At 25.5% G+C, this 18,779-nt stretch overlaps 1 protein-coding gene across 18 annotated transcripts in view; it reads right to left on the bottom strand.

Annotated features, from left to right (window-relative positions):
* Positions 1 to 1,796: 1,796 nt before the first annotated feature.
* Positions 1,797 to 18,779, bottom strand: part of LOC119678753 (tropomyosin-2) — a 47,192-nt gene continuing 30,209 nt past the window's right edge. For 3 of the 18 annotated variants that reach the window (XM_038090787.1, XM_038090778.1, XM_038090789.1), the window contains 5 exons: positions 14,660 to 14,730; positions 13,566 to 13,641; positions 13,315 to 13,377; positions 8,936 to 9,005; positions 2,862 to 3,974 (listed from right to left, as the gene is read on the bottom strand). In XM_038090787.1, the coding sequence (XP_037946715.1) occupies positions 3,235 to 3,974; positions 8,936 to 9,005; positions 13,315 to 13,377; positions 13,566 to 13,641; positions 14,660 to 14,730 (1,020 nt within the window). In that variant the 3' untranslated portion in view covers positions 2,862 to 3,234. Of the gene's footprint in view, positions 2,023 to 2,861; positions 3,975 to 4,313; positions 5,130 to 6,808; positions 6,966 to 8,935; positions 9,006 to 12,163; positions 12,227 to 13,314; positions 13,378 to 13,565; positions 13,642 to 14,659; positions 14,731 to 15,564; positions 15,636 to 18,779 lie in introns of those variants that run through there. The other 15 variants (XM_038090790.1, XM_038090780.1, XM_038090788.1 and 12 more) reach the window with 11 other exon arrangements.

Raw genomic sequence — 18,779 nt, 5'->3', positions numbered from 1 at the left:
AATTAAAGTTTAAAGAAAATTAAAAAGAAAATTAAATATCATCATTTTTTCTATATTCCAGCAGCTAATTTCATTTATATATTTTTTTTATGAAGTTCTGCCGAAAATATAACACAATTTCGATATATTGGACATGTTGAATTTGACAACTGCATTTGTGATCATATATGGTCATAGTTCACTTAAAATTTGTTCCTTATGTATGACTCAAAAGATGAAATATATTGGATCCTTAATATTTTCATATTCATATAACAAAATTATTATAGGAATGATATTGTATATTATTATAAATACATTCCCTACATACATGTAATGTGAGCATAGTATGTTGAGTTTGAATGCTCTTTTGATACTTTTCTTATTTCTTAGAGGAACAACTTTTTTATATGCTAACGTAATATGGATATTCCTACGACACATGGATGTTAAAAATTCCATTTGTTTTTATTATTAGAATTACATTAATTACATAGTAAGCAAATGGCATCCAAGGCACTCAGTTGAATTCAGTTGATATTCAATCAATATTCCAGATTTCTATCAAAACTTAAATCAATTATTACCAACATCTGCCATATAAGTTTAAGAGTTAGAGCTAAATTTTTTAGAAGAAACTTTCCCATTTGAGTTCTCATTATTAATGTATAAGTTGTTTAAATTTTGACATAACTATTATACGATTTAATGATTTCGATTCATGATCTTAAAACAAAAACTTTTGTAAATTAATTTTATTTTATTAACGTTAAAGCAAAAGAAATGCTATTAAAGCAAATTCCGTCATAAGGATAACTTCGATGTATCTATTGGATTTGCTGTTTTTGTGTTGAAAGATATTTTGTTGCTTATTTGTTGTATTTGGAAGATTTTATTTTTAAGACATTTCGGATTATTTAAACCAGAAAACATCGTTAATGTCAAATATTAATAGGCTTTATATGTTTGCATTGCACTTCATATCGATTAGTAAACTACTTTTTTTTATAAATAAATATATAGCATATAAAAATTAAACCTAAACTAGTATAAAAATGGTTTTTTTATTTTTTTTTGTAAAGTTTTAGTTGTTAATTTATTTAACTTATTAATAGAAAAGATATAAGGCAGTTTTATATATTAATTTGTTCTTCTATTTCTACTGAAATGACTATTACTTAATAATTGTTATGGACATAAGTTATGTTATGTGTATTTTTTTGTAATTAAAAAAAATTATTTTTTTGCTTGCATATAAAGCGTTCTAAACCGTTCTCTAAACCATAAACTGTCATAATGAGCATTAAATTTACTGGCAATTTTTAATGTTGAACTGCAATTTTATGAGTTGCCTCGGTCGGTGTTAGTACTTCGATTTTAATATTGTTAATGATATAAATAAGTGCTTTTAGTAATTATTCAGGTCGGCATACTCCAATTCTTGGGCAATTGTTTTGTACTTCTCCTTACCTTTACTGACCTCTTCTGCAATAAAAAGCAAATTTTCAAATTGACTTAATATGCAAACTTTAAAAAAAAAACAAAAGTTTTTAATTATTGTAAATGATACTTTTATTTAAAATGAAAACTAAAAAATAAATTATATAAGTTTTTTTAATAATATTAAGAATTTTATTTAAATTAAAAAATTGCAAAGTGTATACTAAACAACAAATTACAGATGTACATTTTAAAGAAAGCAAAAAAAAATATTTCTGATGTAATAAATACTTGATTTTTACTTTATTTTACACTACAAAATCAAACATCTCAATAATATATTTTAACAAAAAATTTAATTGGGTTCAACTGCATTAAGCTGTGTTTGTGCTATAAAACTGTTGCTATAATTTTATAGCAACATTTATAATAGCAATATTTATGTGCCGTTTTTTTAGCTGTTGTGCTTGTTGATTTTGTTGTTGTTTTCTGTTGTTGCTGCAAGCTAATGAATAATTTATTCCTTGAGAATAAGTTCGACAAAAGCAGTGTCGAGATCGTCTCCAATATCCTTGTACCTTTCCTTCTCCAAGACGAGGTCGTCTATTTTTCAAAGTTTGCAAATAATTAGAAAATAAAAAATAATTAAAAAATTATTAACTAATGGAAAACAAAATACGTTAAACTAACAATTAAGAAAAAATAATTTACACTACAAGTACAGTAAATAACTAAAACATGTATAATCTATAACCAATGAAACACAACGAAATTATGTCACTAAATATTACATAACTTAAAGGATTTAAATAGAATGTTACAATGGAACTAGAAAACGTATCTCCTCTATCCTCATCTCCCAATGGAGCATAGGACCTCAGTGATATTTAAATATTTAATTGAAGGGAAATGCAATAGATAAACTCAATATGATTTAAAATGAAATATATTAAATAATTTATTGCAGTAGCCAGATGATCTCTTGTAACTAAGTAGTGTAACTAGATAGTTAGTTGCTGGATATAGATCATATAAATTGAAAAAAAAAAATCGAATAATATTATAAAAACAATAATACACAATGACATTTGATATATATTGTACTATTTCTGAAGGAAATGTCCTAACTTAACAATATCCATTCCTTCAAGACTTTAAATTCATTTGATTTAAAAAATACCAGATGGAGACACTGTGTCCGCAGGACACACGCAGATAAGATAGAAAATGTTTCATCCTGTATTTCACAGAATATACAAGTGTCAGTGTTCTTCATCTCGATTTTGAAAGATGGCATATGAAAAGAGCATATTAAGTAAAAATGTCAGTGATTAATCTGAATTCAGATCTATAAGGTCATCATCCATTTATATTTGATGTTTTTAAGTATATACCTTTTTTTAAGAATAAAATAGTTGTACTTTATACATAAAATTCACAAATAATATAACAAATAATATATAAAACAATATAACAAATAATATATAAAACAAAATATTTAAAATAAATAATATGAAACATAAAAAAATTTATTACCTTAATTAAAGCAGCACATTCGTAATTTTTAGCCTTGGCATTAGTAGTTGGTGGTAAAATTGCTTTAAACTTTAATTACAAAAAAGGCAAAGCAGAGGCGAAAGAACGGAGTTTCTTTCTTGTTTTTCAAAAGAACTTTCATTTTTTATAAATAAAAATTTAAAATTATTTATGCTGTCAGCCATTTATTATAATCTCAAAAAAATAAAATATTAAAAAAAATACAAAATTATAATTAGCATGCAAAAAAAATTAGTTGCAATATATGTGTAGCCTGATTTATGCTGGAGGAGCGTCAGCAGCTGGTGCAGGTTCCGTAGTTTGCCCCTCGCCTGCAGGTGCATTGTCAACAGCCGGTGCAGCTTCTGCAGGTGGAGCAGATTCCGAAGCGGGTGCAGCCTCTGCAGCTGTTGAAGCTTCTGCAGTAGATGCTGCTGGAGCGGCATCAGAAGCAGGTCCTGCACTTTCTGTAGGAGCAGCTGCAACATCTGCTGGTGGTGCAGCCTCTGTTGTTGTTGCACCTTCCGCTGGTGGTGCTCCCTCTGCTGAAGGTGCGCCTTCTGCTGGTGGTGCACCTTCTACCGGTGCGGCTTGTTCCTCAGAACCGGGTGGTGGGGGCTCATAGTTTTTGACGTATGGTACTTCAGCACCTTCTGGTGGCAAATCTATTGAATATTCAAATGGTGGTGGTGGCGGTGGTGGTGGAGTTGGTTCTTTAGGTGCTTCTGGTACTACTTCCGCTTCAACAGGTGCTGCACCTTCTACTCCCTCTACAGCTGCTTCACCAGTAGGTGCTTCACCATTTCCTGCTGCTGCGGCTTCTGCTGCTGCTTCAGCCTCAGCTTTAGCAGCTTCCATAGCAGCAATTTCTTCAGGTGTAGGTGTTGGCAATTTTGGTGTAGGTGGTTTAGGATTACGTTCCGTGTAAAATGGTTCAAGTCCAGGTATAAGATCGAGAAAAGCCAGATCAAGACTGTCACCAATTAGACAGTAACGCTCTTTTTCAACAATAAGATCATCTGTGTTGATTTTATTTATATTTTGCATTTTATGCAGCATTAGATTAAGCAAGCAAGTGAAAAAGCATATGAAGTGAATGTCGTAAAAGCGATATAATTACATAAAAAAAGAGAAAATAAAGAAAGAAGAATGATAGCGAAAGAAAAGAGCAAAGAAACAATGTAAATATAAATAAATTTAGCAAAATGAAAATTTAGACATGTACAAAAACAGGTACAAAATTTAGTAGAAAATATTAAAATTTAGTCATAACATTCGTAAGTATGAGTAGATAAATTAAATGCGGAAAAGTGAGAGATTGACAAATAGATTGAATGTTGAATTTCATAGACACACGGCATCTTTAATACTTTATCCTTTTTATTTAAGAAAATTTATTTTTCAATCAACTGTATTATTAATGTATCGGTAACATTAAGTTGATGATGTCTCTGTTGAAGTTAGAGTAGGTTCTACTACAGGTGCAGGTTCTGATGTAGTAGCCTCAGTTGTAGGCGCAGATTCTACTACAGTAGCTTCAGTCGTTACAGTAGCAGTAACTACCACAGCTGTTTCAGCAGTAGCCCCAGACTGATTAGAAACTGCCGTAGCTACATCAGCAACAGCAGTTGTTGTTGTAGAAGCTTCTGTGACTGCAGCTTCAACTGTTAGTACTTGATTCTCTTGTGGCACCGGCGTAACTTCAACTGCTAATGAGCCTTCTACTAATTCAACTTTTACTTCTGTTTCAGGTATTATAATGTCGATTCCTTCAAAATTCTTTACATAAGGTACTTCAGCACCTTCTGGTGGCAAATCAATAGCATATTCAAATGGTGGTGGAGGAGGTGGTGGTGGGGTTGGCTCTTTAATTACAAGTTCAACAGCAACGCCCACTTCACCAACCACATCACTAATAGCTGCTCCTTCAACAGCTCCTACAATCAGTGTTGCTTCTGTTTCACCACGTTCCGCAGCTTCAGCGGCTGCACGGGCAACAGCAGCTGCTTCTTCAGCAGCAGCTATTTCTTCCGGGGTTGGTGTCGGTAATTTTGGTGTTGGTGGTTTTGGATTACGATCATTATAATCTGGTTCCATTCCCATTAAATCAACAAATGCTGCATCCAAACTGTCGCCAATAATGGCGTAATGTTCTTTTTCAATAATTAACTCATCTGTACGTAGAATTGTTTGTACGTGGTTAGTTGCGATTAAGCGTGGAGTAGGATAACGCGTTAGGTTGGTTTGGTTCAAGCACAGTTTGGAAAAATTTAAAATGGTAAATTTATTAAATTTTTATAAAAATATATATATTACATGTATAGGTATAAACATTTGGACTGTGAAGATCACATAGAGAGTGTTGATATATATGTTTTTGTATTTCATAAGTTTTGTTAAATACTTTTACAATCTTGTTGCCAAACACTGCGTTATGTAATTTTTAAAGAGTATAAACGTATTGTAATATATCAGCATAAAATTCCAATATACAAATATACAACTCTAAAAATAGAGTAAATGAATTTTTCGAAAACGAAACAGATTTTCATAATTTATCGTCGTCTCAATGATTGTTTGCAACGAATCTTATATTTTCAGAGAATATTGTATTTCATATTAATAATACATATAAAATCGTATAATACAGATTTATTTATTATTATTAGAGAAGTGGCATTTTATTGTCATAAAAATTTTTTTATATTATTTTTCTTTTAAATGGAATATATTTATTTTACCTTCTTAAAGGTTTGAAATAAAGCACTTAAATACAAAAATAAATGTAATTGGTTGACATAATTTGTTACGGCTTTAGTTGTTCTTTTGAATTTGTGTTAACTTAATATATATAATAAATTTAATATAATCAGCAAAATTAGCATTTTTAATACAAACAAATAATACAATTGTAATCGCCAAAAAAATATAAATACAAAACATGCTCTATTAAAAAATAAATTTAATTTATAAATAATATTTTTGAATTTTCTTCGAATAAATTTTTTTATGTTAGTAATAGTATCTTCAATGAATATATTTTGCAATATTTTAGTTTTTTTTTTTTGTTGAAAATAATGTAAAGTAATATTACATAGAGTTTTATAGAAAATAAATAATTATTTATTTAAACTTGTATTGCATCAATTTTTTTTTTTTTTTGTTGTTTTAATAAATTAAAAATAAATAGAAAAGAATGCATTTATTTTATTACTGGCAAATTAAATACATAAAAATTATAATTTCTATAATTTAGTTTTTGTTGCAATTTGTAGCAGAAAATAAAGCAATGTATAAAAATAAGTTATTTTTAAAAATAAAATAATATTTTAAATGGAATGACTTTTTAATGCAAATATCTCTCACACACAACTTTAATATTTACTATTTCTCATTTAATATTCATTTATAGTAATAGAGAAATTATGAAGTAATTTTAAAGCGGTGAGAAGAGAGTAGCTATACTCTGTCTTTTATTTATTGTCTTTTAATGTCTTCTGCATACAAGATTTAGTAAAAATAAATCTTCAATTTTATTTTTTCTTCATTTCTTTTAATTTGTTGTTGCTTTACTACTTTTAAAAAATATATTATAAAACATAAACACATTGTCCGCTTCAGCTTCAGATACAAATGTATATTTTACATTTGGCAACAACTTGAAATAATGGTTTGTCGTCGTTGTTTTAATGCATTGCCGTGCCCACTTATTGAAGTTCATATTTTATTTTATAATATTACTTTAATTAATTTTAAGAAATATATTGAAAACTGTTGGCAGTGTATTTGCAGTTTAGAAAAGACAACAGAAAAACGTTAGTGGGTATTTTTTTTTTTTTTTTGTGTTTTTGTGTTTTTGAAGCTGAACCCTTCAATGTGTTATACGTTTTGTTTTTATTTTTATTTTTATCTTTTATATTTTGTATTTTACATATTTTGTATGTCATGTAGAGTGGCCTCCATCTCTTCTTGTAACAATTTATTCTTTGCGCGCTCGGTCATCAGATCATCTGTAATCGAAATTTTTGTGTTCGATTGTGTGTTTTAAGCGGGCAGCAACAGAGTTTTAGCGATTTTAAAGCAATATTTGGCAGCAATTTTCGTTTCAATTGTGGATTTGATTGATGATTTTATTTGGTTTGGTTTGGTTTGGTTTGTATAAATCAACAAATAAGCACAAACAAATCCATTACATTTGGATACAGCATAGCAAGCAATTAATTTATTATTCAATTAAATTAATTTAAATCATAAACATTAGATATGTAGCGATCAGGCGGTCAGGTGAGTGGAAGATAATGGTTAATCAACACAACATAAACATAAAACGAAAAAATTTATTTTAAATAAAATTAATTTAATTAATATGAAGTAAAAAACAAAAATATGGTAAAATAATATAATATATATTAAAATAAATTATAAAATAAATTAAGCAAAAAATTATTTTTCAATAAATTAAAATAATATATATTTAAATATTTATACAAAATTCTAAAAACGTATATATACATATTAAAAGTAATTATTAAATACAAAGTCAATTCAGATATATCTATAAAGGTTGTTTCAGTTTGAAGTTTGAAGTTTAAAATAAATACATTCATATATATAAATATCAAAAAACAAAATGTCATTCCTTAACATTTTTCTGGTGAGACCTGGAAACACAGATTAACAATCTGTTTTAATTATAATTACTTAGAATTTAATATAAAACCTGTTATGAGCCAATTTAACAAAAAATTTAAAAAAAACAAAATTCTTAATATCCACTGCAAATTAAATTTACCTTTTAAAAAAATAATTTAAAAAAAATAGCGATAGTGGCAACTATCAGCACTAAAAAATAGGAAGAAAAGTGTAGTTAATAAATAAAACACAAAAAAAAATGAAACAGTGGCGTGTATTGGCATTTTTAACGGGAAATTTATTCTTAACTTCAAACTGAGACACACACACCCTTTATCATACTCTACTTAATAATATAATAATATTAGTAGAATATTATAGAATTAATATTTACGTAATATAATTATGATAAAAAAATTTAATTTGAAAAAAAAAAAATTTACCTGTACCTTAAATAAAATAAAAATTACTAATAAAAATATTTAAAATATAACATACAAAAATTTTACTAATAAACTTTAAAGATATTTCATCAAAATAATTTATAACCTGAAATATCTTTAAAAAAACTAAAGGAGGAGACAAACTACAAGAAATAATATGATACAAGAAAACAATACATATAAAAAAGAATAAAATAAACTATAATATTATTAAATATTACCTTATTTAAACATATCAGTGAAAGAACTTAAAATCCTAACTGACAAACACAATACGACCTTGATAATATTTACCTTTAAAATAATGATTATCTATATAGTAACACATATCTAAAAAAAATTTTTTTAAATACTTTTAAATGTGAACTTGGGGATAATTTTCTCAAATCGGAAATCTAAACTTTTTGAAGTTTGAATTTTTTAATATGTCTATATTACTTCAATGATTTTGTATAATTTAACTCATATATTTAATCTGTGAATGAAATTCGATCGTGACAAATGACGATTCAGCCGAACATGGAAACGGCGGAGAAAAAAAAATTAAATATTATTTCTTTAAAATATCAAATTTTTTGCATTTTACGGATGTTTAAAAGTTTTCCAAGCTTTTAATTTAAAAGTTGAACTAGTTTCAAAAATGAATTGAATTCTCTTAATTTATATTACGAAGGTCGTATTTAGTTGTTAAAATATAAATGTATAGAAATTAATTTCTAGAAAATATTGTTTTTAATATATATTTCTAATTTTATAAAAAAGTTTATTAAGACATAAATACTCTCGTCACTTAATCTATTTTTTATTTTCGTAATTAATTTTGTGTCTTAATTATACAATTAATAATATTTTCATTTAGTACAATATATAGTAAAACAGTTTTCGAATATCTTTACGAAACATACCTTCGAGCCTGTCGACTTCCTTTTGTAATTTTTGAACGGAGCGTTCAGCAAATTCAGCACGGGCTTCAGCCTAATCATAATTTTTTTTCAAAAAATAATAAATATATACATTAGTTCATGATTATTTAAAAGTTTATATAAGTAAATACTTTGGGAAATTTTTAAGTGGATTTTACTAAAATATTGACAAAGATAAATATTATAAAAAATATTACAAGTAAAACTGAAAAAAAAATTTTTATGGGTAATAATATAAAATAATGATTAATTTATTTTAATATAAATAATTAATAATATATGTATACTAATATCCTTGTCAATATTTTAATTTGCAAAAAAACCAGAAAAATGTTTTTAATTCTACCAAAATCAGCATTAATAATTTATTCAGTGTGCAATTTTTATTATATCTAGATTATTTAAAACAGTATAACATTTATTTAATTAGTATTCATAATGTTTATAGTATTATATGTTAAAAAAATTAACACCATATATATGATTTATTGCAATACAATAAAAACAAAATTAGTAAAACATTCCAATCAACAAATTTAGTACTATTATTAATCTAATTATTTACCAAAAATAATGTAGCACTCTAATCTTTTACAATTTGCTAAGATTAATATTATACTAAAATTAAATAAACGAAATTTAATTTAAAAAAATACAAAATTATAATATTGCTATAAACTATAATATTCTATTATCTACTAAATTCAATAAAATAAATAACAATTGTTATACTACTTGACTTTTAATTTTGACATTGAAGATGTGTTCTGCATCATTTCTTACAAAGATTAAATTTTTGATTGTTTTTATTTCGTTTCTTCCTAACAATCATCCACTCACATGATAATGGTTTTTTTTAATTAACTATTGATTTTGATTGAGTTTTTGCTTTTGTTCATGTGTTTATTGTTTTCAACTCGGAAGAAAGGTTGAAAATTAGTCCTTTAAAACTTTTATTTTTGAACTCTAACCCATTAACCCATGGTTGCCAAAAATTCAGACGTTGAAAACAACGTTGCATTAAAAAATCAACAAAAAAAAGTAAGAACACACTTTAAGGACAGCAGAAATTAACCATGAATGCCGACTGAATTTAGTTCCTTTGATTGATCGCTATGAGAACTTTTGCAGTGTAAATAACTAGAGTCTCTCAGTGCGACCTAGAAATCTGTTGTGCCCACGTCATGTATTCAGAATATTTCTCAAGCCCAATATTTTTACTAAATACAAAACAGAAATTCAAAGCATTAGTGCAAAATTCAGAAGCTTAGAAAAACAAGTATAATAAAGTAATTAAGCACTCACTGGGCATTTGTAGTTGATTGGTCTATTAGTAAATGTTGTTGTAAAGTGTGCTTTTTTCTCACTATTTTTTATTATATTTTAAGTTCTTTAAAAACGAAGCACTTTTAATTGCCAATGTAATTTTCATTGTTTATATATTTGCAATTTTTGAATTCGAATCTTTGCTTAAAATAAAATACATCTTCAATGTATATAATAATATATATATTACACATATATATATATACAATAATGTGTTAACAAGGTTGAGGAATTTCTTAAGTGGTGCTACATATTGTAACTTACATTTTCTAGATTTATTTTCATTTGCATAATATCCTTTTCAATTTGAAATTGTGCTTCCCGAGCCTTAACGTTTTGGTTTTTTTTTTGGTTTTTTTTTGTTGAGAAAGACAAATAATATATCATGTTTTTTATTTCAAAATAAAACTTTCGATTTATCATAAAATGTCTACCGAACTTTTTGTTTAATTGCATAAACAAATAAAATTATGTGGCCATGATCATCTTCCACATGACTAAACGTGCGAATTATGTATAAACACTCGGAGTAAATATAATTTAATTATAATTTAGACACAAATTTTTTATCGTATTTATTTGTTTTTTTTTTGCAATTATGCACAAAAAGTTGTTTTCAATTTTATGAAACTGTACATTGTCTTCAAGAATTCGATTGATTAGAACTTACAAAGTCCAGGCTCAATACAACTCAATTACAACACAGAGTTTGTAGGCAAATTTAAAGTTCAAAAATAATGAATATATAGTATTGTGGAGGGACACTTCTCATAAACACCTATATAAACATTAATTCATTTATTGTTTTACTTGCCATGACATATTCTGCTGATTTGTCTTTCTTCTATTTCAAAGTTATAAGCTTCAAGTTTTAGTTACATTTTATATATACCATTTTTAATATGAACAAAAAAAAGAAAATATCAAATAAATAAAATAAGATTAATAAAACATCGTTGAATTCGCTACAATATTTTTAATATTTTTATGTACATTAAATTAAAATTGAGAATAACGATTTGTGCAATTCAATATTTTCTTTTTCCTTTTGATTTTAATAATAATAAAATGCTAGTAATTAATACTACTTAAGAGAAATACTATTATTTAAATGAGATAATCTAATAGAGAAATACTACGTGATGACTAAATAATGATTATAAAATTACAAAATATAATAAAAGTTCACACACAAGGAATAGGATAGCTACAATTAAAATCCACTATATTCACTATAATGTTACCTCTTAAATGTTATTCAAATATAAATTCAATTTTAATCCTTAATTTTAATAAGTGAAACAAGCGTATCTAATTACATAGATTAGATGAGGTTAGGATAGGACAATGATTTTAAGAAATCTCATACAGCCGGTTTATATTGATATTAATATTAATATCGTTAAATACTACGCATCTATCTAAAACAAGTTGAAAAGTTGGAAACGTATCTAAATTAAAATATATTGTTTGATAGTCAAGTGGCAATTAATAGCGATCAATAGCGACCTGTAGTACTTCTTTTAGAATTTAACTCTAATGGAATCATTAAAGATGGTATAGTCTATGCATGATTACTTTCCGTAACAACATAATAATGTATATAAAATATTTTATTAATACTATAGTAGTAACTTCTTGACTTCCACAAACTTACATTCGAAAATTATTTAGAGAATTTTGTTATGGATTTTTATTAAATAGAATTATATAACTATATTCAACAGATCAAACACTTTCTCTTTTATATAAAAAATTTAATTGTTTGTCTTAATAAACAAACGTGAATATTTTCCTCAGCCGATATTAAATATTTTTTTTTAAAACCAAGTTATACATTTACAATTAGATACAATATAGCTTAAAAACTACTTTGCATAATACCTCTTTTAACTGATGATCCAAAACTCTTATTTGGCTCTCAAAAGTTTCCTCTTTTTGTGTAGCCTAAATTTCATCATTTTCCATAGTTTTAAATTTTAATTTTTTTTTTTTTTTTTGCGTTTGAAGATACAATAAAGCAGTACAAATATTAGACGTAAGTGCGTTGTTAATTGAAGTTTGGTTGCGGTTACATTGTTTGAGGTTGGTGGATCGGTGGATCGGTGTATCAGTGGTATTTGTTGTTTTAGTAAAATATTTTTACATGCATTGTTATATAAAAATTGAGAGCAAAAGGCAAAAAATAAAAATAATTCGTCGAAAATTGTTGAATTGCATTGAAAAAAATAATAACACAAAACAAACAATATTAAAGCAGCAACATCGAACATTATATGAAATGAAAAAAAATTAAAATAAATATTAATAAATATTCAAAAATATTTGATATCATATCAAACAATATAAAAGAAAATATTACGTAATTAAATATAGTGTATCTCGTCGGTAGATATTTTATATAGTAATTTAAAATTTCAAATAATATTTATAGATTAAAAAATACAAATAAACGTTTGAATAACTTTTGTAAGGAAATTCATTTAACAATTTATACTTTAAAACAAATATATAAACTTATACATTAAATATAAATAAAAAATATTTCTTTTAGAGTAGCATTCCATATTAATTATATATATATAAAACAATTAATTATTTTTTAGAATAAATGAAAATCCTTTCAAATTTACAGATATTAAATAAAAGAAATAAATTAAATGAGATCATGAATCAGACATTTATAAATATATATATATATATAAATTTAGCGGTATTTTGCGCTTTATAATATTTGAAAATCAAAAATGATAAATTTATTTGACATAAATGTTACAAAAAATGGTTTCATATTAGAACAGTTTTAAGTTGTTCCTTAAATAAAATGTAAGCAGCAATTTATTTGAAAGCAATTTTTTTTAATTAATCGCTGACTTGGTGCAAATTGGTTTGTAAACCGTAAAAGCACTAATTATGCATTAATTACATTTGTAATCTTCTTTAAAAGAAACCATTTCAAATAATTTTTTTTATTTTCACATATAAAATCCACTTGCGGTTTCCAAAAGCCATATATAATAAATTTGTAATAATACCTCCTTTAGACGTGTGTTCAAGGTCTTAATTTGGTTCTTGTATTCTTCTTCACGTTGGTTGGCCTAATAGTATTTTTGTTTGTAAAGTGGCATATGTTTTAATATTTCAAATAATATATTTTTTTAAACCGGTACATATTTTTATAATAAAAGAAGAAACGAATTTAATGAATATGAAAATAATTATTTATATAGTTAAAAGAATAAAATAAGAAATATATATTTACTTAGTATAAAAAATATTAGCATACCTTTTCCTCAGATACTTCAAGGGATTTCAAGTTGTTACCAACAACGCGAAGTTCCTCTTCAAGTTCCACAATTTTGCTGTTTAAGAAAAATAGTTATATATTAATATAAATTTAGGTATGCAATCAGTTTAAAATCTTAATTAAATATTGGACATTTCAAATCTAAGCTGCGACTGACGCTAATTTAAAAAACATTACATCAATTTAATAAAAAATCTAAATAGTTTTTTCAGACTTTACTTTGAAAAAAGAGAATGATGTTTGTATGGATGTCTGTTAAAGTAATCGTAACAGTCGATTAAGTAATAATTCTTTTTCTGCAAAATATATTCGGGTTTTTGATACCGTAAATTGGTAAATTTCTTTTTATGTAAATTGGTAAGTTTATATTATGTTAACATAAACATTTACATCAGCTGTTTTTACAAAAATAATTATATTTTTAAGTGTTCAGCATTGACACAAAACCATCGTTAGTCACAGTCGACTAAAGAATAAAATTCGCCCAGGTTAAAGAGCATACCTAAATTAACCAGAGAAAAATGTATGGACAATCGGTTAAAGCGCTGCCATAGCTGTATAGCACTTAGTTGGATGTACTGATGATTTTGCCTGATACTCTTTATCCGAACTTCAAAAATGGTATAACTTAATATGCTTTTTTGTATTGCACCAAAACATGTAATTTAAAAATTGTTTTATTACTACCCCAAAATTAAATGAATTAAAATTATTACAAATATATCAAAAATATCATAAATTTAAAATAAAAAAAAATTGTACTTCTAAAACCAGTATGTAATGTAAGGTTATGATTGTTCTTAATAAAAAGTAGAAATTAAGAACTAAAAGTAAAGAAATATTACTTAACATCAAAAATAATTAATTAAAAATTTTCTCTCTACTACACTCATTTATACGAGATATATTTTATACAAATTTTTTGTTTTGATTCCGTTTAAAATATACACATTTGAGCTATTTTAAAATATCCAATATTTAAATTTGTATTATAGAAAGAAAATAAATTTATATATTAAAAATGGAAATTTGTTATATAAAAGCAGCAAATATAATTCAAATACATTACAAACCTTTCACTTAATTCAACTTTTTCCTCAGAACGTTCCAAATCTTGTTCCATGAGAACTAATTTTCTGGCAACCTTATCAACGCATTCAATTAGTAGCGACACACAGTATAACGAAACGGAACGAAATGTACGTAACGGAATATCAGCGTTGGCAACGCCATGTATAAAAGTTAACAATGTGTTTGGCAACATTATCAGTATAGGCAGTCAGGCAGGCAAGCGGTTATATTTAAATTATGTTAATAAAAACAACATTAAAGCGCGCAATAGTAACATTTAAAAAATTAGAAAAAATATACAATTAGTCTTTTTAAATAAATTTTTTAAATCAATTTAAAAAATGTGAATATTTTACGATTAATCTGAACGTTTTTTAATTCGGTATGCAAGGCAAACACAATAAATGACGTATATTTCAATTTAGAAGGAAGGTGATTTGAGGTGTTGGTGGAGATTGTGTGCATGCTTGCAAATTACTTATAAAGATTTTATTCACATTTTTTACATTCAACTTAATTAACAAATTAACAAAAAACTAGCTAGCTAAGTTTAAAAATAATAAAAAAAATTCAATTACAAAAATAAAAAATGTATGCTGTAAATATGTATGAAACACAATAAAAATTAATATATAAAAAATAAATCCATATCAATTTGGTTAATAGAACTGAAATAAACTCATTTTTAAAATATGTATTTTAATATCTTAAACTTAAGTAGCGTTTTGCATTTTTAGTGATTTAACAATAACAAGACTCTCAGTTTTCATCAAATTTTTTTTAATATATTAATACTAATGTTAAACGCATTTTATCAATTGCTTTCCATTTCTCATAAGTCTTAGTCTTATCTTAAACTATTTAAAAATTTTTATATTAAATTTTTTCCTTAAGCCTAAAAACGTACTTTTCTCCTTGTTCGGCGCGTTCTTCGGCACGTTCCAAATCAGCTTCAACCATAGCCAATTTACGGGCAACCTTTTCGTTTTTATCGCCATTTTTACAAAATTTTTATATAAATTTAAAATAAAATTTAAAATGAGTTTGTATATATCACAAGTTGATTTTGTAGATTTTTGGGCAAGCAAAACAAAGCAAAAGGGCGTATTCGAGCGATTGGGAAATATTATTATATAAACGTATAGACGAAATACGATGCATGTACTTATGTATATATACACATATATGAATGTATGTAATGTGTAAAAATATGCGATTATAATTATAGTTATTATTTCATTTTTTTTAATTTCAATTATATATTGCTGAAGTAAAACTTGTGCTTTAATTATTAATTTTTCTCTTTTTAAGTGCTTACCAAAGTAGAAATGCTATTTGACAAGAAATCTATTTTTGAATAAATTTAATATATAATATTATAACATAATATTGGCAATTAAACCAATGAAATGTTTCCAAAGTCGATGATATATGTATGTTTGGCAGCATTCAATTGATATAAAAGTTTTCTCACTATTACCTACCCCATTTCTCTATTTATGTTAATATGTATACTTTACAACTATTGCATTTTTTTGTTTTGGCACAGCATAAAACTTTAAAAAATATTATCTCAAGTTACAGTATTTTAAATAAATAATTAATGTTCTGTATACATTAATTGGCTTATTTTTAAACAGAAATTTTCTTGTTAATATTTTTGTCCATGTAACAGGAACTAGTTATTAAGTTCAACTAAACTAATTTACCTTTAAAACATATTTTCAAAGCGTATTTACTTTCAGTTTAATTTGTAAAAAAAATGTTTCCAATTTCATTCTTTTATTATTCTTAAAAATACATCAATACATCAATAAGGTCAAAATTTGATATAAATAAAGTTGATTATAAAATTAACCTAAAGTTAAAATTAAGTAAATAAAAATTCAAATCATATTATTTTATATATCTTCAACAAATATGCCTTCTGTGTATTTTCTACATAAAACAAGTCATTTCAATGCGTTCCAACAAAAGCATTTCTGAAATCCCATCATCACTACTAAAATGCGAAAAAGTTGCATTATAAATAGATACATCCGCAAAAGGATAAAATACTTTCATTATTACAAAATTTTAAAGTTAACACAGTGTTTTGTTTTTGTTTTGCTCTTATAGATTAATTAGAAAGTATACACAAGTCCGTGAGGTAAAAAATCAACAACGATTTTTTAAATTTTAAGAGTATTGGAGTTGGCGCGAGGACAAAATATAAACACTTAAGTCTATTATTAAATTGGCTTAAAAGTTACACAATTCAAGGGTGAAAAACTGATAACTAAGCAAATTCAATAAATTTATTATAATATTGTGGTATCGTCTATAGATAACTTGTATGAATCAAAAATGAGCTAATATATTGGTTAGCTAACGCTTCATTTGAGATTAAAATCGATAAATCGTAGTTTTAAATTCTTCTAAAGTCTATATCTTTACATAATTCAAGAATTGTATAAGCAACAAATTTTTTTGTTAATCTTCTAATAATGTAAAAATGTAAAATGTAAAAAATTCGACCAATAAAACACTATATAATAGCAGATTAAATTTCAACAACTATTTTTTTTTATTTTTCTTAGTATTTTTATTTTAATATAACATTATACGACTCACTGGTTTCTTGATCCAAAAGTAAAAGCATTTTTAAATATCTATTTTCAGTACAATATGGAATATTGCATAGAATTCCAAATTTGTATCCAATATTCCATACAACAACAAAAAATAATTTACACTTTTGGAATGTTGAAGTCCCTAGGTGTAGGTAAAGTTTATATTATCTCCAGATTTCTTTATAACAATCAATCAAAAATAATAAACCAAATCTCAATCTTAGAGCAAAATATTAAATGTGATGAAAAAAAATTATGATGTCAACTTTATTGGTAATCCACTGTAATTAACTTGTTACATATAGAAGACTGCTGAAGGAAACACGATCTCAGACGCCAGAGGACAATAGTGTTATGCATTTGCACTGCAATTTGCGTCACATCATTTAATATGCTTGCTTATTTTCTCTATGCGGTAAAACTTTATGTAGCAGTTTCATATGGATATGTACGCTGCAAATCGAGAAAACAATTTAATGGACTTGTTTCATATAACTACTTTATTGTCGAAAATTATGAAATAAGCACAGCCTTTTCATCCAGAAAAATGTGTGATGTTGAGATGTGTGTTGAAGGGGATAAGTTATGACTCCTATAACATCTTGATAAATTTTCTTATAGGATAAATTTAAGTCATATATATCTAGCAAATAAACATCTGTATTAAAATTTATTTTGCATTATAATTGATTATATGAGTGATAAATTTTTTGATTGATGTAGTAGTGGTTAGGCGAGCGGTTATAAATGCCACTACAAAATTGAAACAAGCAGACAAAATGATATAAACAGGTATACCATTAACTTTATAAATATTTTAAACAAGCACCCAAAGGAAATATGTGATATAAAACCAATTTGCAAAGCGGCAATATTAGCCTGGCCAAGAAGTAAAAAAAAAATAAACGCTTATCCTTAAAAAATTAAAAATTTCAATAAATCTTCGCCTGAGTAAAATAATGTCTCTTAGATGATACTTAAATTAATTGGATTTTTTTCAATATATTTATATTAAATATAATTAAAGCATTTTTTTGTATAAATATACTGAACAGGTTGTATGTTGTACCAACATATCATGAAAATCGAAGTGATAAATATTTGTTCTAAGGAATTTATTTTCTAAAAATGCTTTATTTCTATTAATTTAAGTATTTAAAACGTGGTTAGAGACAGAAATGATTCAATTTGTTAAAGTTGAAATTTTATAAATAAGAGCTTTATTGATATAATTTTTAATGAAACTGCAAGTTTCAATTTTGTTAATTTACACATCAAAGAGACAAAAAATTTATAGGAAAGTTAACTGTCAAACTCATTCTTCAAAGGCATTTCATTTACATAACATAAAGGTGAAATCTTTCTCATTAACTTATGAATCACTTCACCAAATTATAAGTAATTCAATATTTAAAAATATTTTTAAAATAATTTAAATGAATCACAGAAGTAAATTTAAAAATGTTTAATGTTTATAGTAATATCTTTTCTGAGTAAATCAACTCACTAA

This window comes from Teleopsis dalmanni, chromosome 2 (genome assembly GCF_002237135.1).
Source record: "Teleopsis dalmanni isolate 2A chromosome 2, ASM223713v2, whole genome shotgun sequence".
In the NCBI taxonomy this organism is placed as follows: domain Eukaryota; kingdom Metazoa; phylum Arthropoda; class Insecta; order Diptera; family Diopsidae; genus Teleopsis; species Teleopsis dalmanni.
This window is presented reverse-complemented; position numbering and strand designations above follow the sequence as displayed.